The sequence below is a fragment of the Oryza sativa genome, chromosome 4 (genome assembly GCF_034140825.1).
Source record: "Oryza sativa Japonica Group chromosome 4, ASM3414082v1".
Classification (NCBI taxonomy): Eukaryota; Viridiplantae; Streptophyta; class Magnoliopsida; order Poales; family Poaceae; genus Oryza; species Oryza sativa.
Genome location: NC_089038.1, coordinates 29,862,428 through 29,886,390, shown reverse-complemented (window position 1 = coordinate 29,886,390; position 23,963 = coordinate 29,862,428). Strand labels below are relative to the sequence as shown.

At 38.6% G+C, this 23,963-nt stretch overlaps 1 protein-coding gene across 1 annotated transcript; it reads left to right on the top strand.

Annotated features, from left to right (window-relative positions):
* Positions 1-11,721: 11,721 nt before the first annotated feature.
* LOC9272089 (B3 domain-containing protein Os04g0581400-like) lies at positions 11,722-13,519 on the top strand. The gene has a single exon (XM_015778621.3). It carries the CDS (start codon positions 11,998-12,000, stop codon positions 13,267-13,269), a length of 1,272 nt encoding a protein of 423 aa, XP_015634107.2. The 5' UTR covers positions 11,722-11,997; the 3' UTR covers positions 13,270-13,519.
* Positions 13,520-23,963: the final 10,444 nt, after the last annotated feature.

The following is a 23,963-nucleotide window of genomic DNA, read 5'->3' as shown; positions in this document are numbered from 1 at the left end:
TGTTGCCTGGTACAACATAATACTGGCAGGCTTGTGGTATAGAATAATTAATGTTGTTTAAATAGTGTTGATCTCCTATTATGTGTAGACGTACACCCACACACATCACACCACATTTACATACTCACACTAACTCATTTGTCCCCTTTTTATCCATTTAACTTGACTATAAAAAATCTGTAATTAAAATTTGATTTATACAAAGTATTATTTTTATAAATATGTTTATACACTATAGGAGACTTTCCTACAATAAATTTCCTAAAAAAACAATGAAAAAACATCCCACGAATCATCGGGTGTGCAACTAGCTATGCGGCATTTAGTTGAGAAAATTTTATATGTACCCAAAAATTTTACCCAATTCCTCCTATACCTTTACTTTTGCTAATTCTCTTATATACTTCCGAATTTTAGTTTAAATATCTTCCATACCCTTTCTGTTAGTCGACAGTTAAACTCATATGCTTCATAAATAATTTTTAATAATTATAATAAAAAATATTTGTTGTGCCACTATAAAAAATATGCTTCATAAGTAAAATTTTTATGTCATATCTAATAATAAATTTTATTATAAACAATATCTCACGGCACAAACTCAAAAATATGATAGTCTCGTGTGTGTGTGTCTATATATTAAATTTGTTTGGTGCTCCATGGTGCCCGGGCACCATTGTTCTAACTAATTCATCTAATGATGCTATTTGTTTCAAGAATTTTGCGAGAAAGTAATATGATTATCAATTCTAATATCTTTTACTACCGAAACTCATAACATGTTACTATGCTCCAGTAGTAACATTGTTGTATAAGTACAGTAACACGTGACGTTACTGTAGAACACATAGGACGTTACTGCACTTTTGGCAGTAACGACGTAGTAAAATTATAGTAGACCAGGAATCGAAACAAAAATATATGGGTTAAAGCTTCACATGCTAACCATATACTTGTTACTGCACAAAAGTAGAAGTGTTACTACATAATAGGTGCATGTTACCACTTCCAAGTAGTTATGTTACTGCACGATAATCGTAGTTTTACTATGTCAGTTTTACGAGATGAAGATCGAATAGGTGGGCTATAGGTAAAGTCTGTAGATGGCTTTGAGTGAGATCTGATTGATGTACGAGTGTTTTGAACAATTTTATACTTTTGATAAAACCAAGTTACTGCATGTATATACCCATGTTACTGCAAATTACATATTCTGTTACTGCATATGGAGTGCTAAAGTTCAAAATGCAAATATTTGAAAAGCAATATCTCACAAGATATGTATTATTTTTAAAATCATTTTCACAATGATGTTATAGTGTTACTGCATGTGGAGGATAGAACTTCAAAATGCATCTACATACTCCCCTCATCGAGAAACCGTTCTTCCTCCCTCTTCTTAAGAAAACCGGTCTTCTCCCTCTAATATAGTGTTACTGCATGCATGTATATGACGTTACTACACTTTTGACAGTAAACCAAGAATTGAAACAAAAAATATATGGGTTCAGAGTCTCATATGCTAACTATATACTCGTTACTGCACAAAAGTAAAAGTGTTACTGCACGGCATATACACGTTACCACCTAACAGTTACACATTAATGTATGTTTATGCAGTAACACTATCCAAGAACTGCAGTAAAACACTTTGTTACTGTAGAACATACAGAACGTTACTGCATATTTGGCAGTAACATCGTGGTGAAATTGTAGTAAACCAGAAATCAAAAAAAATATGGATTAAAAGTCTCACATGCTAAATATACTTGTTACCGCACAAAGTGGAAGTGTTACTACATATGTTTATGCAGTAACACTATTCAAGAATTGCAATAAGACACATTGTTACTACAAACTTATGGTCTTTACTGCGCACACTTACATTAACGTCGCGATGGGATTGTAGTAACGCACAACACATATTAGTAACGAGTAGTAATGCTATAGTATTACTACTTGTGGAGAGTCAAAATCCAAAAACCCAAGCTTCGAATAACAATATCTCTTATGTGATGTATGATTTTTTTAAACCGTTTGCACCATGATGTTAGAAAAAAAGTGCTTATCAAAAGTAAATCCATCATGACTATATTTCAACTAAATTTGAATGTTGTTACTGCACGGTTCTGCAAGACGAAAGATGAGAAGAAGTGGGTGATGGGGGGAGTTGGTAGATGATTTGACCGGGCTTTAACCAACGTGGGGATGCTTTGACTGACCTTTGACTAAGGTGGGAGGTGGGTTTGACCCTTGGGAGAGAGGGGGTATAGAATAGCTATTCTATACCCGCTTGGGTGTAGAATAGTTTTTCTATATATATATATATAATAAGTTTCTACATCCTAACAATATACTCCATACATTATAATTGTTTCTTTGTATCAAAGGGAAAAAAATATTTTTTAGAAGAATTTAACGGTCAAATAAAAAAAGAGATGCAAGGATCCATACTAAAATTCAGGGGTATATAATAGAATTAGAAAATTCGGATGTGAAAAAGTGATTGGATAAATTTATATGGTATACATGGAATTTTAGCTCGATTAAAGTGAGGAGAGTGATCCATTGTCCTTGATTAAGGTGAAATTCTGGGGTAAATGACCTTAAATTTCGTGTTGAGACTTGCGAGGCAGATCGACCAATGAAAAGGAGCTGCCACTCAGTTAGACGTGTAGGCGCCAGGCGCTGGCCAGCCATTGGATGCAAGCTAGCACAGCAGCTCCTCACACACAGAGACTACCTTTCCCTGCACTGCACCAACAACAACCAGCACGTACCATGCAAGGATTAAAATAGATGGCATCAATGAGAGGACAAGACACTTGGCATAGGCATGTTGTGTGCGTCGAACATTTCCAAAAGAGTTTCAGTGTGCAATGCACGATGCTTTTCTCCTCACCCTGTCAGGGTGCGCATCTCAGAGGGAGATGGATAGATACTTTGGTTGAAGCTCTCTAGAACCCTACTGGCCTTTTTGTCTCAGGGAAGACTCTCTTCCAACTCGTGTAGACCGGGTCCATGCACCATACACGTATCAATCATTACCTCCACTCAATAAATCATACAATATTTGGTACTACATAATCTTGCATTTTGGTACCTGTAATGTTTGGATATTGAAAATGCCGTACAAGTGCAGGGAGCCATGAATGGACTGCCACTGTATGTCCCATCACGCTATCCTTAATAAATAATAATGTGTCGTCGTTAGTGGCATAGTACTTACCACTTCCCTGTGCTTGCAAAGCAGCGTCACCGATGGAATAATACTCCTTGCACTATGCCACTATATGTTTGCATCGAAAGGAAGGGAGCGAGAGCCGAGAGGAGGTAGACAGGTAGTACTACTCCTGCATTCTAAAATAAGGATTTCTGCAGGTTTACAAGTTAATTTATAAAAATACGTAGAATTAAATGGGTGGTGATTGTGATTTGTTCAGATATGAATAAATCAAATCAGAGATGTGATTAGTTGAGATGAGTAAGTAGGTAGAGAATTTGCTATATTTTGACACAATTTTTAAACACTAATTTAGAATGAGGGAGTAGTTAATTTATAGGATTTTTTCTTTAAAAAATGCCACTTTACAATGATTTACTTTCTTTGGAGCAATGACATTGTAGCATGCAGTCGAGTCGAGTTGAGTTGGCTATTTACAAAAAAAAATGTTCAAGGCTTCGATGGGTTAGAGCATTAATATATAACGTGTGTCGTCGGTGTCTTATTTCAATTGCCACCTAGATTTGGATGCCACCATGGATAAACAAATAGCCTCGAAAGTGGTGCCAACGTACCCTATAGAAGGCACAGTTGGTTCTAGAGAAAGTGGTCTAGGTCTAGGACCATGTGTGTGGTCCAAGACCAAGAGACTAGGAAAGGGATGTGGGAGAAAGTGGAAATGAGGAACCTAAAGATCAAACACCAAAGGATCGTTTCCGCTGAGAAGATCTCGTTGATGACGGGAAAACACCATGGTCACTAGTCTTTCACCATTGCCTGTAGCGGCCACTGGCCCCTTGCCATGACGGCTCGATCTGACCACAACAACATCGATAAGATGTATTGGAAGGACGACTGATAGCAGTGATAACATAGATTTGGGAAGAACTCCAGAAGGTGGTGTTGATGCATGCATGGATGACTCTAGGTCTAGCGGGGATGTCCACCACCAATTTTCGAGATGAGAGGGGAATAGGGGAAATGAGACGAAGGGGCCAAATCCAGGTCAGATTTGCACATGAGTGAGAAGATCCATCTAAGAAGTGACAACGGAGGCACTAATTTGAAGCTAAGGTCGTGACCAACGAGACGACGAAGATGCAAGAGAAGAGATGACTCACGAGAGAAAAGCACATTGAGAATAAAACGAGGGTGGCTCATTTACTCACTTACCGACGAGGGCAATGTTGCTTTTCTAATACTACCTCCGTCCTAAATATATGGATATATTACCAAAAATATTATCAAGAGGCTTCAATGCAAAAATGTAGGGGCTAAACAACAAAATAGGCCATGAACATACATATATATATACATCCACAAAATAGGGATGTAGATGTTTTTTTTCTCTGGTCACTATTGAATAAGGCTATGACATATTAATTGTAAATGCCAAGTTTTCAAAAATGTCTTTTGATTCATAACTGAATTAAGCGAAACTAAATGTGTGTATGTATGCATTTTCCGTTGCGATAAAAACGATCAAAGGTGTACGGAGGGTAGGCAGGATTTGCTTTGCTGTGCACTTATTTGTACACACGTCACATAAAGTATGAAAAAGAGTCATAAAACATCTTCTACTATGCTGTAAGTTGTACGAAATCACAGAGATATTATCACGTGGCATATAACCATGAGCATTATAATTATAAAGTTTCACAAAACCACGTAGTTGATCAATTTGACATACTCATAATGTCAAAATTTGAAAAGGCTATACTTACTCTTTCCATCCCCTTTTAAATGCAATTGCGGATTTTCGTGTCTAACGTTTGACCATTTGTCTTATTAAAAAAAATTATAATTAATACTTTTATTGTTATTAGATGATAAAACATGAATAATACTATATGCGTGACTTTTATTTATTTTTTTAAAATAAAACCGATGGTCAAACGTTGGATAGGGAAACTCACAATTAAACTTAAAACGGGATGGAGGGAGTATATGGATGTAACATCTGTATGATGGATGTAAAACTCATAAATTTAATATATAATTGTAGACTAAAAATATTGTAAGACTAAAGTTGAAATGATCAATAGTGTGGTTTTACGAAACTTTATTATTAAAATATCTAAGGTTATATGATACGTACCAAAATCTATGTGAAATTTACTTTATGAAAAAACAAGTGGAGTATTATCGTCTGCGTCTGTCAGAGCTAATGTTGTGGTTGGCCTTGATTGGTTGCAGCCTACGAACCGAGTCTACACGAGCAACTCATCTCTGGTCGGCAGGCGTGTCATATTGATCCCGTTGATCCCCATATCATGACAAGGACGAGGTCACATGAGCCCAACCAGTTGATTCATGGGCCCACCATCTCCCGCCATGCTTGTAACCACCCTTTGGAAAGCGCAAAATCTAAATTGAGAGCGCTCTTAATTTAGTTATAACGAGTGACGCTAGCCATTGTCTAGATACGATCAGCCATTGTCCAGATATGTGTCTTAAAGAATCTTATTTTACTATAGTACTAATTGATCATACAAGTAGAAAAAATATTCCTACCATCTATGCTTCAAATACAATTTTCTCTTAAACTACTCATCTGATCTACGATCCGATTACACCGTTGTGTTCATAACAATTAAATCTTTACAACAAGATCTCACATGATTATATTTCGATAAAAAATCACAATTTACTTTTATAATATATCTAAATTACATTTAGATTTCACTAAGTTACTTCTTAAACATATAAAAGTAAATTCAATAAAGTTTTAAAGTAATTAACATATATTATAGAACTTACTTTCTTTTTGTTATAAGTTACTTCTATAGTATATTTAAATTACTTTTAGGCTTTATTGAATTACTTTTATATGTCTAAAAAGTAACTTAGTGAAATGTAAAAGTAATTTAGATATATTATAAAAGTAATTTATATTTTTTCATCAAAATATAATCATATGAGATCTTGTTATAAAGATTTAATTGTTACGAACACAACAGTGTAATCGGATCGTAGATCAGATGAGCAGTTTTAGAGAAAATTGTATTTGAAATATAGGTCGGTAGTGTCTATCATATATAAAGTGGTAGCTGGTTTAGACAAACCAGCTACCACTAGCTGTGTAGTCACGTCCTTTGGAAAGCTTAGACTGAGTTTGCACAGTAGATCATTCTTTTTTTTACTTCGGTCATGTTGCCAAAGTTTTACAAAGCTATATCCTGATGCTTGCTTTTCCCTTATTAGATGTACTACACCGGTAAGTACATTATTTAGATAATTTGTGCCATCTCTACTAGCGTAAAAACGAAGTCGCCCTCCTTTTCGTTCTCTCTCCTCACCATACATGGTTAGCGTGAGAGTTAAAATAAAATTAGATCCAGTCCTTTGGGCTCAGTTAATACTCCCAACTCGTCCTCAGTGATATGAGGCCATACAACACCCCTAAATTATATGGTCCAATAATGTAGGTATTATATTTCTCACAGCTTATCAAAATTGTGTCTCAAATTATCAGAAAAATCTAGTTCATGAATAAAATTAAGTGTCCAGCTATAAAAGAACATATCTATCTTCTATCTATTATCTATTATATACTAAAAGTCCATTAAACTCCCTACAAACGCTCTCAAGCCGCCACGTGGTGCTCCTACAAATGCTCCTAGGCCGCCACGTGGCTCTATTAAATCTAACCGTCTATTTTCACTTAAATTGGTGGGCCCGATATTTTAGACTATTAGATTAAATTTAAATCCCACCCCACCCCTACCCCACCACCTCCTACGTACGTACGTCCGTCTGTCAATCTGTCCATCTACCCCATACCCTCCTCTCCTATTCTCTATTCCTATTTTACAGTAATCAATTTCAGATAAAAGGAATCAACAGTTAGATAAGTTCAAGTTAATTGCTATAATTTTTAATCCATATATCTACTTGATTCCATGGTTTTGATTGGTTTGAGTTTAGAATTTATTTGCTCCAAAGGTCTTTACAACACAAATATATACAATCAACTTAAAAAAAAGTCCTAAATAAAACTTTTAAGAGAAAGGTCAAAATCATAAAAGAATTATCCTAAATATTACGTATTTATGTATATGGGAAAAACTTACATATGTACAACTGAAGAAACGAATGAAGCTTACCTACTATTTGCGTCAGAAGAAAAAAAACTACCCACAGAATTACCATAAAATCAATTAGCAAAAAAAAACATACGTACTTAGTACCATTGTAAAAAAATGATGATATTTAAAATATATTTACTATTATTTAATGATAAAACATATTACTCTATAAATTTACATAAATATCACTGTCGATTTTCATTTAAATTGGTGGACACGATTAATATTTTAGAACATTAGATTAAATGTCTAAAAGTCCATTAAACATCAAAAAAAAATGCTCATAATTAGCCATATGACATCCTACAAGCGCTCCTAAGTTGCCATGTGATGCTCTAATAAATTAGTGAAATTATTAAAAATTCTAAAATAACAAAACATATTTTCATTAAATTTGGTGGACCCATTATTTACAACCATTAGATTAATTTTCAAGAAAAAATTCCTCTCCTAAACCTGGGCCCACCTAAGAATGTATGTATAAGTTACTTTTTTTTTTTACAAAAACGAACGTATGTATGTACGCCTCCTCTTCCTTCAATTCATTTCTCCACTTTTCACCTATTCCTTCTCCTATTTTCATGCCTTATTAGTTAGATAAGCAATAATTTTGTGTTAAACAATTAAGCTTCTAAATCACACAACTAATTTCTGATCCGCGTAAATCTTTAGATTATTTATAACTAAATTTACAGTTGAAGACCAAATTTCACTACTATTTACCTTTGAAAAAAATGCCATTTTGGTTTAGATTTCCTGACTTTTGCGTGCCTTTCAAGCAATTATAAAAACATATAAAATAATGATAATAATATAGATTTTATCATCATACATAACTTCATAATAATTAAATTAGGTCTACAATCATAAAAGTAAAATGAATATTCTATGAGTAATGTTTCAAAAATATGTTTGTTAGAAAGCAAAACCTATGCAAAAAATAAGCAACTATAACATCTAACTCACACAACTAATATTTCATAAACTTATGTCTTTAGATTATTTGATTATTTTACATTTAAAGACAGATGAATGCTTTAAAAAGCTACTCCCCCATTATAACATTAGAATAAGTCAAAATAACATTACTAGATTGTAGTGTTTGTATTTTTAATATCTACTGTGAATATACTGGAAAAGACAAGTACAAATGATATATTTTAATCAATCAATAAATTGTTTTTCAATTTTTAGTTAAAAAACTAATTGCAACTAAAACACTACAACCCGGTAAAAATAATTATTAAAATTATATCCACGCGCAATCTCTTCCCTTCAACTCTCTCTTCCTCTTAAATCATAATGTTAACTTATTTGAATTTTTGCTTTATTTATAATTAATAGATAATTTAAGATCCATGATACCCATATTTCACTATATAAAAATGAAAATACGTGATTTAAACATAGACACCGTTCTTTTGCATGGTAACCAAATAGAAAAAAGACAGACCATAATACAAAATGAAAATAAGTATTATATTATCGTAAATCATTGTACATCCTCTGAGCGCACTTAAGGTGTCACGTGTTGCACCTTAAATAAAAACAAAACTTTACAAATTGGAAGAAAAATCATTTGACCATCAGTTTCCACTTAAGTATGTAGATCCATTATTTTCAACCAATAGATATACTTTTTAGAAAATCTTAAGCCGCAATGTGTTACGTTTTAAAAATTAGAAAAAATAACAAAAAAATTGAGAAAAAAAAATAGATCATCGGTTTTACTTAAATCATTTAGATAAAATAGAAAAAAAACACCTCTCCACTTCGCCCTCCCCCCCCCAACATACGTATAACACGGCACTACTCGTCCCATCCCTTCTCGGCTTGAGCTCTCCACTCTACCCCTTCCTGTTTGTATAGCCAAAAGTAATCAAAAATATTAAAACATGCATAAATTGCAAGGTATGCATCTTATTTCTAATCTAAATATTGTTATATTTATAATTAAAACAATGATTTAAAGATCCAAAAAGCCTATATTTTGAACTGGTATAAAATATAAAATAAAGTAGGTAATAGAAAATATAATAAGTTCGTAAAAAATGGGTTCTTACATTTCACTAAAATTAGACCAACCATTGCATGTTCCATTTTCATAACAATTTTAAAATTCTTAGACATTAATGGCCTTACATCTATCATATATCATAGCATTATGACTTTCTCCATATATTATTAAATATATAAACCGCACTAAGGTTCGCAGTATATAGTTCTTTGAAAAGTTATATTTGTTACTATTAAATTTAAAATTTTGAATTCATGTTAACTAGGTACATTCTTTTGAAAAAGATAGTATAGATCGCACAAATCAGAAGGAAGCGAGGTATATGACATGTCTTTATTAATTTATATGTAAGTATGTAACAACTTACATTAACTTAAACCTACTAGAAGGAGAACTACTTGATGGTACAAATAAAACATATTTATTAACAATATAGTTCTTTAGAATTCGTAAAAAAATAAAGCATGTAAACATTCTATTAAAAAAATGGCCAAACACCTTAGTTCTAATTTACACTTGATTTGTTAGACATGTTTTCCAAACAAACTGAATCGAACTTCCTTCTATATAATAAAGAGATCATAGATAATTATTAATACAGATGTATTAAATATGATATATTTTTAAACCTAACAAATATCTTGGAAAAATTATCAAAGCAAAATGCCAAACAGCGGAGGCTTCACCTAATGTGTCTTATTCAAATAAAAAAAGTACTTTTAAACATAATAGGTGTCAGCCGATTGATATTCTGTTTATATAGATATTTCAAACGCAATGTACAATCAGGGTTGGAAATTTCGGCCATTTCAGACCCCTCCGATACGATATTATTTTGGCCAAATTTTTTTATTTTTTCATGAATTTTGGTAATATTTGTTCAAATTCAACTAAAATTTGTTCAAAATTTCGGACCGAAATTTTGGTGATGCCCTATAAAATCGGCTAAACTGAAAAGTTTAATCATGTGTACAATACATGCCCGCGCGAATGCGCGGGCTACTTTCCTAGTTATAAAAGAAAATTATTATAATTAAATATTAAAATAGGGAACTCGGTTACGGTTAAGTACGGATATTCTATTGTTATATAGTAGTTATTACCCGTAGGTAACTATCAGAATCAATCCAATGTTTGATAATCCACTAAACTTCCGACTATATGGAAGGGTTTCTATCATGAATACGTACATAGACACAGAATGTCAAATCTTCTACCGTGGTCAACTCTGATGTCTGTTTACATCAATATGCATATATATGATCTCCCTTCTCATCACTTACAGTATCACCCTTTTAATTTGGGCCAATAACACTAGTCGCAACTCGCAAATGCTATCAGCTATCCAGCCGTTGTTTTTCCTCTCCGGGCTCTTATACGACCATCTCACCACCATACATGCGCACCGTCAATGATCCTTCCGCCCTGTGGCTACGGTCAAGGGAGAAAGTGTGCTCCCCTGATGGACCACACGGGTGTTGCTCTCTGAAAGAACATTTCATATTTATATGCTACTGCAAATGATGGCGCATCACTGGAGACATTTTTATAACCGCGAATCATGTGACCATCAGTGGCTAATACAGCTTTGCATCACGTACTGGATAGGAGCGCGCGTGAATCCTAGGTTTTTACACAAGACCGAAATTAATACAGACGATGGCAGAGGCAGAATTAGGACCAGCTGATACAATACTCCTAATATAGATTACTAATCCAATGTAAGTGCAAGTGCTAGCAATCCACAGTCACCTTCCAGGAATCTTCTAGGGCAAGTCCCTCACACCCTCCCCCTCCACATCGCTTCGGCGCACTCTTCGCTTCCACTCCCCATCTCCCACCGGTGGGCCGGAACGCGAGCGCAGGCAGGCGCAGAAGCAGCAGCAGCAGCTTTCCTCACACAGCCTCACACAAGCCTACCCAAACAACAAGCAGAAAAAGGTAAAAAGCAGCACCATCAATTCCCATTACCTAATTACCGGGCTGCAGTTACATGCCCTGCCCGGCCTAGTAGCTTCCCCTCCTTTCTTCTCCCACCGCGCGCACCCCACCACGCCGATCGAAAACCCAACCCCCAACCCCTCCCTCGCGCTCGCTCGCAGCAAGATCCAAACGCGCGCGCGCGAGGCAGGCCGGTCAATGCCAGCGCGAGCCGCAGCAGCAGCAGCAGCAGCCCGCATCATCCCTCCTCTCTGGCTGTGGCGCTGGATTGGCTAGATTAGATGAAATCGCCTCCTCCTCCCCGGCCGGGCCTGGCGCGCTCGTGTCGTCTCCGAGCCGGTCAAAATTCGTTCTCGCATACGCGACGCGAGAGGGCGCACACACGCAAACACGCGCGCGGCGCGGCGCGCGCAGGTAGGTAGATAGATAGATGAGATAGATAGGCTCGTACCATACCACGGCTTGGGAGATAGATCCCGTCCTCCTCTCTCTCTCCGACTCTCCCTGTCTCCTCTCCTCCTATCTCTCTCTCGCTCGCTCGCTCGCTCTCCCGGCCCCCTCCCGCTGCGCGCCGCGCCGGCGGGACGACCGCATCGCCATCACATCTCCACGCCGCGTGCGACGGAGGCACGCTGGAAAAGGGGACGGGATCGAGGTGGACGCCGGAGGCAGAGGCGGAGCGGAGGGCGCCGCCGCTAGGGGGAGGTAGTAGTATCTACTAGATATATATGGAGTTTGCTACAACGAGTAGTAGGTTTTCCAAGGAAGAGGAGGAGGAGGAGGAAGGGGAACAGGAGATGGAGCAGGAGCAGGATGAAGAGGAGGAGGAGGCGGAGGCCTCGCCCCGCGAGATCCCCTTCATGACGTCGGCGGCGGCGGCGGCCACCGCCTCATCGTCCTCCCCGACATCGGTCTCCCCTTCCGCCACCGCTTCCGCGGCGGCGTCCACGTCGGCGTCGGGCTCTCCCTTCCGGTCGAGCGACGGTGCGGGAGCGTCGGGGAGTGGCGGCGGCGGTGGCGGCGAGGACGTGGAGGTGATCGAGAAGGAGCACATGTTCGACAAGGTGGTGACGCCGAGCGACGTGGGGAAGCTGAACCGGCTGGTGATCCCGAAGCAGCACGCCGAGAAGTACTTCCCGCTGGACTCGGCGGCGAACGAGAAGGGCCTTCTCCTCAGCTTCGAGGACCGAACCGGCAAGCTATGGCGCTTCCGCTACTCCTACTGGAACAGCAGCCAGAGCTACGTCATGACCAAGGGTTGGAGCCGCTTCGTCAAGGAGAAGCGCCTCGACGCCGGGGACACCGTCTCCTTCTGCCGCGGCGCCGCCGAGGCCACCCGCGACCGCCTCTTCATCGACTGGAAGCGCCGCGCCGACGTCCGCGACCCGCACCGCTTCCAGCGCCTACCGCTCCCCATGACCTCGCCCTACGGCCCGTGGGGCGGCGGCGCGGGCGCCTTCTTCATGCCGCCCGCGCCGCCCGCCACGCTCTACGAGCATCACCGCTTTCGCCAGGGCTTCGACTTCCGCAACATCAACCCCGCTGTGCCGGCGAGGCAGCTCGTCTTCTTCGGCTCCCCAGGGACGGGGATTCATCAGCACCCGCCCTTGCCACCGCCGCCGTCGCCACCTCCGCCTCCTCACCAACTCCACATTACGGTGCACCACCCGAGCCCCGTAGTCACCGCCGGCCTGCCCATGGTTGTCGACTCGGTGCCGCACGTCAACAACCCAGCGGCGGCATCGAAGCGCGTCCGGCTGTTCGGAGTCAACCTCGATAACCCACATCCGGACGGCGGCCAGTCGTCGAGCGGCCACGACGCCAATGCATTGTCGCTACGGATGCCCGGGTGGCAAAGGCCTGCACCATTGAGGTCGCTGGAATTGCCTCCACACATGCCGGCTGGTGCAGCTGGAGCGGAGTCCTCTGCCGCGTCGTCGCCGTCGTCATCGTCGTCATCCAAGAGAGAGGCGCACTCCTCGTTGGATCTCGATCTGTGAAGGAGGGATCAGGCCACCTCGATCGATCGGGAGCGTACCAAAGGAAAGTTCAAAAAATCCATCTTCCGTCTGCTGCCTTCTTCTACTTCTCCACCTTTTGCAATTCTCCATCATAACTTTGATCATAGAGTTAGCATAACTTTTGGTTTCCTTTTTTGTTTTTGGCCATTCACATTCTTATGTTTGTTTGAGAATATATAGAGAAAAATTAGGCGAATTAATGAATTATTAATGTTTTTATTTGGGTTTAGATATCTCATTCTTCTTATTCAAGCACCAAAGTACTATTGCGTTTTATTTCTTCGTGCTGTTATATTCCCATCCCGATTTTACTGGGTGATTCCTCGGCAGCTTGGAAGGTGAATCCTTTTTACCCTTACATATGATAACACACCTCCAAATTTGCACCCCCAAAGCTTTACGCTTCAAAGATCTGAATCATATCACCATAAAGTGCCATATGCTTGTCCTTATTGCATCATATATATATTTGTGCGATCTCTCTACTATCCTCTTAGATTGAAGTGGCAACACAATTCCCGAAAGACAAGGCGACCACATTGACGGAAGATTAAGGGAGCTGCGAACAGCACTCCAGTCCTCATGCATATACATATGGAGATAAGACACTTCTGGTACTTCAGGTCAGCCCTTTAAACTCTAAATTATCTCTTCCATTCTTTGTACTTCACTTCTCGTCATCTCTTACATTTAGTATGCGCTGAATGCTGGCATTGTTTTCATCTTCATGCCTTTTTGCCGGTGTGCTGAAGTCTTTTCGTTCAATTCTCTGTCCATAGATACTATAATATGTACCATCTGTTTGATCACGATCGATGGCATGGATCATGTGGTAGGCATGCACAAGGAAGAACAAATTAACTTTTTTTTTCTCCTTCTGTTGTGTTTTTTACCCAAGTCGAACAAAAAAATAACCCCCACAGTGGGCCAAATTACGTCTAGTTTGGATTGTCTGGGCCTTGAGTGGCATACACTCCAAGAGTTCTTTATGGTCTTGGCAGTCTGTAAAGAGGGGCACCGGGCACTTGCAACTGGCCTTAACTTCTTTGTACGTCTCTTAAGAATTTATGGGGGAGGAGGACCTCAGTTCTAACTTCTTACTGTTGCTGTAGGAGTAGGAACAGTGTTGTGCGTAGATGTACACATCTCTTGCAGAAGTAGTCTTGGTTGCTATTCTGTTCTTGTCCTTTTTGTGTACGAATCAGTAAGAGAGAGAGCATGTGTGTGCGTTTATGTATACACACAAATTTTCTTTTCTTCTCCCTCTTCTCCTTTTCACTGCAGTGAGTAGGTACGGCGTGTATGTTTGCTGGGAGCAACGGGGGCAATGACACCCACTGACTCGGCAATAGGTATCCATAACTAGCAAGGTGTAGGATGGGGATCCTTTTGCACAGGTAAGGCCAGAATAGATATATAGATGCTGTGCCTGCTTACAAAAGTACTTTTGGTCCATTGTATGCTGGAAAAAGGAGTGGGGAGTTATGGGGAGGTAAAAAGAAAAAAAAACAGAGAACGAGACTGTCTATATGTATATGTGTCTACTTGTTTTTCCTTTCCATTGCATGGTTTTTCTCTTCGTTTTCTTTTCTGACCATTCACTCCATCCATGTTGAACCTGCAATCAAGCTTATTTCTTCCACATGATGTTTGTTGACGCACCTGATTGGTGTGGTCTTTAGGAAACAAGAGAAATTTGACTATCTTTGAGAAAGTATCTTGAGGTATCTAATATGGAGGTACCATGTTTTGTATTAAAAAAATATGGTATCTCTCGATATATTTTCAAGAATGGTAAAATTATCCTTCTCAATATATGTATATATATACCTTTTCATTCATCCAACATACTAGTAGTTTCTTAGTGCATATCTAGATTGTTTTGCTGTGCTTCCTTCCTCCATTCACAGTTACTCAAGAAGAAACGTGTGCCACTTTGTATAGACTCACTTCTGTGTAATCTTCTAATAGTGGTAAATCACAAAATATGTACATATATTATTTTGTATAGTTGGTCTAGATAAGAATGAGAAACTCAAGTATCTCTTATCTCATAATTTTGTCAGAGAACTAACTCATATCACTTTTGCATCAATTGCGCAATTCATTAATTTATTATATTTAAAAATAAATTGCATAAACATATATAGATATATTCAAGTAAAAGAATAATATATATGCTCTCTCCTTTTCTTAATATACAAAGTCAGTTAGTTCAGAAAAAAGAGAGTATTTTTCCCCTAAGACCGAACAATTAGAAGTCATATGCAATCAATTTAGAAGATTGGATTTTCGAAGGCAGAAAGAGAGTTCAGAAGTTCTCTGCATTGTTTTGCATGAAAACGTCATAAACAATGACTTGCCTGAACTAGCTTGCAATTCAACTACTGTCAGGAGCCAATCATACGGAAATCGACGGAAAACCTTTGCATGGGGATTATTATAATTGGGCACATCTTCAACCATAGGGAACTAAGGTTTTAGATTTACTACTAGTTAAGTAATTAATTACCTTCTCTTCTCAAACAACACAATTAATTCGTTTTTTTAGAAAAAAACAAAAAGTCTTTGTTATATCGCAGCAAGTTTGTTACTGATTTTCTAAATCCAGTCAGGTGTCTATATATAGATAGATATGTAACATTTTGTTTTTTGATAGAAGAGTCATATGCTGTGTTGGTAGTAAGACTTTAGCATTGTTGACTACATGCTACAATTTTGCTGGAGGTTGGAGAACGAAATGTGTTGGGAGTTTTTGATAGTGCTAGACGGAAAAAAAAAAGGGACAACACTCAACCGTATTACATGCATGGACTATCTACAGTGAAACACATGTGTTAATTAATCATCTTCAAGAAATTATTTGTGCATATTTCTTCATTTTTCTTGATTCTTCATCCATATATGAGGAAAGGTTTTTATTGCTGAATATGCCAGAACTAGTAGTGGAAGATGTAAGCAATGTCATGTGTAGTGGTTAATAGATCTAGCCTATGATTTTTATCTATGTATCAACTTTTAAACAGCTGGTGGTTGTCTGCACACTGCTTAATGCACAATACTGATTTCAATATGCATTTGTAACATAATTATGGAAATGCTGGAAGCCTGGAACTACATATATGCAAATTATGTATCATGTTTAATGCACTTATTTCTTCTTTTCTATGTTAATATATAAGTATGGTTTACATAGCTCGTATCAGTATACTGTATAGTTCAACATATTCTAGATGATGTGATTTCCCATGCACACAATATATATATTTGACAATATATTTCTCAAAAAAATATGAAAAAATGGTGTTGATCCATAAAAGCCATATTTGTTTGTTTTACAAAATGCATGCCGGTATGCAACACGTGTTCAAACTAGTAAATACTCAATCTACTAAAAATGATAAATTAAGTGGGGTATTGGTTGTTTATGCTACTTCAGATTGCATTAATAGATGATAGTAACATGCATGCATGTACATGTATGAGATTGAGAGGACAATCTATAGTAATAGTTTTATCCATTTATGATATGTAGATAATTGTATTTATCTATAGTTTCAACCTTTTTAAATGGAGTATGCATATAATACTTTTGTAGTTAAAGTTTGTATATACCTGTCATACTACACTATACAGGGGCGAGCCAGGAAATTCTCAAACCTATTGCTGACCCATATGTTATATTATATATTTCCAAACTTTCCGTGGAACTGTCATATATATTCTAATTAGGATTATGGGTCCGAGTTAGCCTGGGGATCAAGCCCAAATTACATACTCCCTTCGTCTCAGGAAAAAAAATAATCAAACTCTAGCTATAAATCTGAACATTTGGTTGTCCACACTCATAGTCAGAAGAAAAAATAAATCCTAGCTATGTATATGGACATAATTTGGCTATGTATACGGATATAGGGTATGTGTAGATAAAAACTACTAGAGTAGCAAGGGTTTGGTACAGATAGTACGTCCACAATCCTGATGGGAATAGCTAGAATTAATGAGTAGTAGCTAGCTAGCTAGAGTAGATGCAATCTGCAGGGTGCAAAAAAAACCATATTGGTACTACTACGCAATTGTGGGGTCACTGGCTCACTGCCAAGAAAGTTTCACGTATAGTTGATCTCCCTAGGCATTTGGAGAATTATGTATTTAAGGGAGATGAGACATGATCACATGAAATGTGTAGTCATTGAGAACCTGATAAGTTGGTGTATATATGTATGCACCAGTCCAATGTATGTAGTGTTTGGCATGTAAAACTCCATCGTGCATACATACTTAATTGAATATCAACAAATTAAGGTTTCTACCATTTAATTACATATGTGTATTCCTGTGAGAAAGGAAGCACAGCAAGATATATAGCATTACAAAATTGTTGATTGTGTTCTTGTAAAGTTTCATGAATGGATGATGTGTTAGGTAGCAAGGTGATGCTCGATGTCATTCCTCTTCTAGTAAGCTAATTAATGATCGCATAATGCGTTGTGTATGTGTGACACGTTAAGTGTCAGTAACCATACAATGCATGCTAGGCATATATCCCTTATTATCAACTAATGTGTATCTATTTCTTCTATCTTTGACTGATCTCTCTTAACCCTTCGTGCCAGGTCCAGTATCAACATATGTGTAGCTGTTTCTCATGGCATCATAAATGATTTTTCATGTACATTGTGCCGATGCTAGGAAACGACCGTCACAGTTAAGTTACCTTTTTCGTACTCCCCCACCCCCCTGCAGGCTCCCTTCCCATCCCCACCCCCAAAATCCCGAGGGAATCAGGAATTAATCATGCACTTCGTATCCATCTTGTTACATTGTTAAAGGTAGATATGTTTGTGCAAGCCTTTATTACTAGTAATGAAATCGTGAAAGACAGGTAGGAAATCTAATTGATTAGTAATTGACAACTACTCAAACATGAAGTAATCAGAACCGGTCACTGACAAACAGTTCGAGCTAAATTGTCCTTACCTTGGTGCTTTTATGTCCAAAAACTTCTATTCTCTCCGTTCCAGAATATAAAAAGTTTTAGATTTGGACACGGTTATTAAAAAGTAGGTACACCCTCCGTCCCATTTTAAGTGCAACTGTGAGTTTCCGTGTCCAATTTTGATCGTCCGTCTTATTTGAAAACTTTTTATAATTAGTATTTTTGTTGTTATGAGATGATAAAACATGAATAGTATTTTACTCGTGACTTATGTTTTTAAATTTTTTTCAAAAATTATTCAAATAAGACGGACGATCAAAATTGGGCGCGAGAAATCATGGCTGCATTTAAAATGGGACGGATGGAGTAGAAGTGAGGGCTGTGATTGGATGAGTAGTGGAGGTAGGTGGGAAAAGTGAATGGTGGAGGATTGTAATTGGTTGGAAAGAGAATGTTGGTGGAGAAATTATATTTTGGGACGGAGGGAGTTCCAAATATTGATATGGCATAAATAAGGATATATAGTTGTCCCATCTTTGGACCCACTCCTACATTGACTTGCAGATAATAGGGATAGAGTTCATGTTGTAGAAATCTTTCTTATGTGCAACATGTAGGTCCAAGTAATGAAATTACACACACTGCAAGAAAATGGGTAGTATGATGGAACCATAAGGTGGATCCCACTATTTGTCCCAGCCATCACAATGAATCCATCATGTGACATGGTATGTGGAAATTATGGCCTAACACAAATGCTTTCATACAATTCCATGATTCCTCAGGTGAATCCATGTAATCTTTACTAAAACTTACAATATGTATCAAGACTTAAATGTCTTAGCCGATATTGCACAAGCTAGGTTGGCACTCCGCTCAATTATATGGCGACATCCCTATAGTTGTCATCTTATAGGCTAGCACCTTGGATGCCAGGATGTTTTTCTTTTAAAAAAGAATTCTAGAAAAAAACAAGTTATATTATCCCTCTTATTTGGCATGGCAATGCCTTAAGCTGGGATCTGACACAATTTTAACTTCTAATGTCAACATCCACGTAACTTTAACTTCAAGTATTGGACTTCTACACAATTTTAAGATTGTAAAAAAAAACACCTTTTCTATTGTTTTGATCTGTCTTTCGTACATACGTGTGGCTATGTGAGTACTGAGTATACTATATCTGCTCCTTGGTTATCATCTTAGTACAATTTGATTATATATACCAGAGAGCCAGCACACTGGCACGTACTACGTATATATGTATGCGATGAGCCAGCTTTCAGGAGCAATCAGTATAAGCCCACAGTACGCCGTACGCCGAGAGTCCAGATCTTGTGAGCAGTTGCACGCGGCGTACGAGTCCCTACAAGCTAGCATCATGGCGATCGACAAGTGGCCCAGCCATCCGTTGCCACATGTCCCGAAAGAACGTGCACACACTCAAAAAAAGGAGATGCATGCCGGCCGGTCGGCCGGCGTCCAGTTCTTCCTCTCCTGTCATGCATGCATGCGCGAGCTGATCCACGCCAGAAACTAAAAACTGCAAAAGTAAGGGTACACAGTTACGGCTAGCTAAGCTAGTCCATGCATGCTCAGGACATCTAGTCCAAGAGCAGGCTAGCTCGCAGCTTTAATTTATGTGCGTACGTTAGTGCTCCTATACCTACTTATATATACACACCACATGATGATCATCAGTACACTGCAGCCTTTTTTTTTTCTTCAGATGTAGGAGTACACTCTCTATCCCTAAATCAAGTTTACTTTTATACATTAAGGGTGTGTTTAGTTCACGCTAAAATTGAAAGTTTGATTGAAATTGGAACGATGTGACGAAAAAGTTAGAAGTTTGTGTGTGTAGGAAAGTTTTGATGTGATGAAAAAGTTGAAAGTTTGAAGAAAAAGTTGGGAACTAAACCATGCCTAATTTACTACTCTCCTTCCTAACAGATTCTAGGTATCCTAATTCACAGACAAAATCCCTTGTATTTTAAAGACGATGAGAGTACTCTAGCTATGAGATTTTTTCCTCATATTTACGCAGAAACACTATATTGAAATTTAATTTTGATTTGATATGCAACTCAAATTAATTGTATCATGCATATTAATTTTAAAAGTATATGGATTTTAATATATACAATTGCTACATTGGATTTTCAATGGACAATTTTACTTTCTATACAACTAATTATTGATCAATCTACAATGTTATATTTTAAACCTTGGCACATTTTATTTTTTTTCGTTTTTCCTTCTTCAATTACTATGCCTTCGTAACAAATATGGTACCTCCTGTTTAAACTCGCCTATCTATCTAGCTATTTACCTATAACCGTAGTATACTCTAATAGAGCTCCCACTTAAACAAAAAACTATTGATTAGGTGGATATTATGATCATGGCCATAGACTGTAGTATTGAGTGTTTCTTATTAAATAAAACATGCAACTAGGAATATCTTGTGGTCCTTATTTTTATTTTTATTTTTTACAAATTTTAATACTGTCAAAATTCAGAACAAAGAGTAAATATGAACCCAAATCAGAGACTCAATTTAGTAAATTTATTAATTTAATTATGAAATTCAAAATAATATTAATTAAGCAACTTGTAACTGACATGTGTACTCATCATTTAAGTCAAAGTCGTTAAGAAAAAAAGCAAATATTTAGCATATGATGAAAATTTAATAATTAGTGTAATATCCAACAAACAACTTCCAGGATTTAAAATGCCCCACAAAGATAGCATTATTACGGGCTACAACAGATCAGGGTAAGGTATATGCGTATTTTGTTGGAGCTTGCCAAATACACCTGGCCCTGTTTGAGAGAGCTTGTCCCAGCTGCAGCTTTTCCTAAAAGCTGCTTCTGCTAGAAGCTGCCCCAAACAGTCCACAGCTTCTGATTCTGAAAAATGAACTAAGAAGTCAGAAGCTGGAGAAGCTGGATTTCAGAGTTTTTCCAGATTCTCAGAAGCTGGCTACCAAACAGCTGTTTCTCAGAATCTAAAGCTCCCCCATATAGGCCCTAAGTGTTTTAATGTGGGGCACCATGTATAGTCGTATCTTTTCACTACTAATTTGTTGTTTGAGAATTGTTAAAACAAAGTTACTGTGGGACTGAGGTGTGTATGTACTTCCTCCTCTAAAAAAAGTATAACCCTAGAGATATATCTAGACATGCAGGTTATACATCTCTACGATTTTTTTGGATGAAGGAGTACCTATAACTGTGGTCTAACATATCTTAACTGGCTTGACCAGAAATAAAATAGTAAACATTATGGTGCGCGCGTTTTCGTCCCCGTCACGCACGTTTCCATATACCATCGCCGGAGAGGCAGTAATATCCTGCTGAGTTTTTATCGCATGTCGGCATGCATGGACGGTGTACGACTAATCCACATCATGCATATTCATGTGTGATATATGCGATGTAAGCCAAAGTAAATTAGTACTAGTAGTAGTAGCAGCTGGCCACGTCGATGGTACTATGCATTAATAAGGTTAACTTGGTACGATAGGTACGACCACACATGACAGGGGATGAGTACTAGAACAAATCCAGACGAACTGGATACTATGGCCTTCTCAAAACAAAAATTTTTACACTGTCTAAATGTTTAAACATATATATGAAATATTAAATGTAAGAAAAAAAACCAATTACGCAGATGACGTGTAAATTACGAGATGAATCTTTTAAGCCTAATTGCGCTATGATTTGATAATGTAGTGCTACAGTAAACATTTGCTAAAAACGGATTAATTAAGCTTAATAAATTCGTCTCGTAGTTTTCTGACGGAATCTGTAATTTGTTTTGTTATTAGACTACGTTTAATACTTTAAATATGTGTATACGTATATCCGATGTGAGAACCAAACCTAAAAATTTTCCCAAACTAAACAAGGCCTATATGTAGCAGCTTGCCAGCCGTACTAGTGTAGTATTTCTATACGGGTTTAAGCACTTCCTTCGTCTTATAAAAATCAATCTAATATCGGATATGACACATTCTAATACATACAGATTTGTTGTATTAGAATGTATCATATCTAATTTTAGATTTGTTTTTGGGACAGAGGAGTAGAAACTAGAAACTAAGGGGGAAATTATCATCATTATGCATATTAACAGTAATTAATTAGACGACACAGGGCAGGAGGGTGGGAGATCAGCCAGCAAGGCGGCCGGCCAGCCGAGCCGGCGGCAGCTCTGACACAACACAGTAATATATATTTTCTTGATTATTTTTGTTCATGACCGTAAGTCAGTAGTACAATAGAGAGATGGAGACAAAGCCGCATGGCAGATCAGGTGCAACACCAGGCAACAAACAACGCTGCCACGCAGGCGGCATGGCATGCATGCGCGCGCACAAGCTAGCAGCCGATCGACCGAGAGGAGAGGAGAGGGATATGCGCGCGGCGATCGAGACGATGCGATGCGATGCACCCACACACATGCATGCACAGATTGGAGAAACATGGCCGGCAGCCATACGATGATGTCATGATGGCGCTCCGTTCCTGATATACATTCCCGTCACGCCACGTACGCGCATGCGTTGAGGATGGGAGCTCGCGAGGACGACGATGGAGAGGATGGCCGTTGAGGAAAGTTGGGAGCATTTTGCCGAATGGGTAGGCGCGCGCGATGATAATAATAACCAGCTAGAGCCTAGAGGCTAGCTAGTAGCTAGAGCATATAGTGATATGTAGATACTCCTATCTCAAGGAAAAAGGCTTCTTCCCCCCAAAAAAACTGAAAATGACGACTCAGCGGAAAGAGGGATGGAGATGGCGAAGGACTCAAAGACGAGGAGATGCCATTGCCCATTGCCATCCATCTGATCTCCATCCAGGCCAGGGAAGTAGTAGGCTCCATTGATTAGTAGTTTGGGCAGCGGGGAGGAGGGAGAGGGGGCCCATCCGGAAAAGCCTAGCTAGCCTGGCACTGACACATGGGGCCGGCGCATGACACAGGACGACGCGCAGGGTGATCCTCCACGCGTTAGGGCCGGAAATTATTGTAGTAAGACGAACGAACTATATATCCAGGGGCGCACACTGACGCGCGGCACAGTTGTTTCAAGACTTTCGATCCCGTGCACTGCTGCTGCTAGCTTCCCGCGTAGATAGTCTGAAAACATCGTCTCCGAAGTAGATTATGTGGCCAGTTAATGTTATCGATCATGGTAGTATTTGTGAACGCGTGTATGAAAACCTGCGCCCGAGAGGCTGTTTGCTGAAACATTAATTTGTACAGTATCGGTTTTGTTCGGTTAATCCTCCGGAGAAGGATTGGAGGGGATTGAGGTCTTGGGTTGAACAAGCCTGTGGTTGGTACATTCTACTAGTAGTTGGTATTGCTCCCGGAAATATATATACCGAAATTTGACAAATAAAAAAGTTCTGTATTTTGACAGGGAACTTCTAACCACCTTATAAGAGTGAGATGGTCATTTCCAAACCTGCTGGGTTAATGGGTTTAATTGAGTTGATGGTTATATTAATTTCCATAATCTTTTTAATTATTCGTAAGAAATTAATCTGAGGTGCAAAAATCCAGACGGAATAGTATATAGTGGGGCTTCCGGGGAGGCATCAACTGCAGGCCAAGCATTATTAACCTTTGCAGGTCCTCCAGCGAGTAGCCTAGCTACTTGACCGCCGAAATTCTATGCCCCCGCGAGGGCAATGATCTGCTGCAGGTTGGTTTGTGG

Coding starts and splice junctions, on each gene's coding strand:
- LOC9272089 (XM_015778621.3), top strand. CDS start 11,998: ATGGAGTTTGCTACAACGAGTAGTAGGTTTTCCAAGGAAGAGGAGGAG.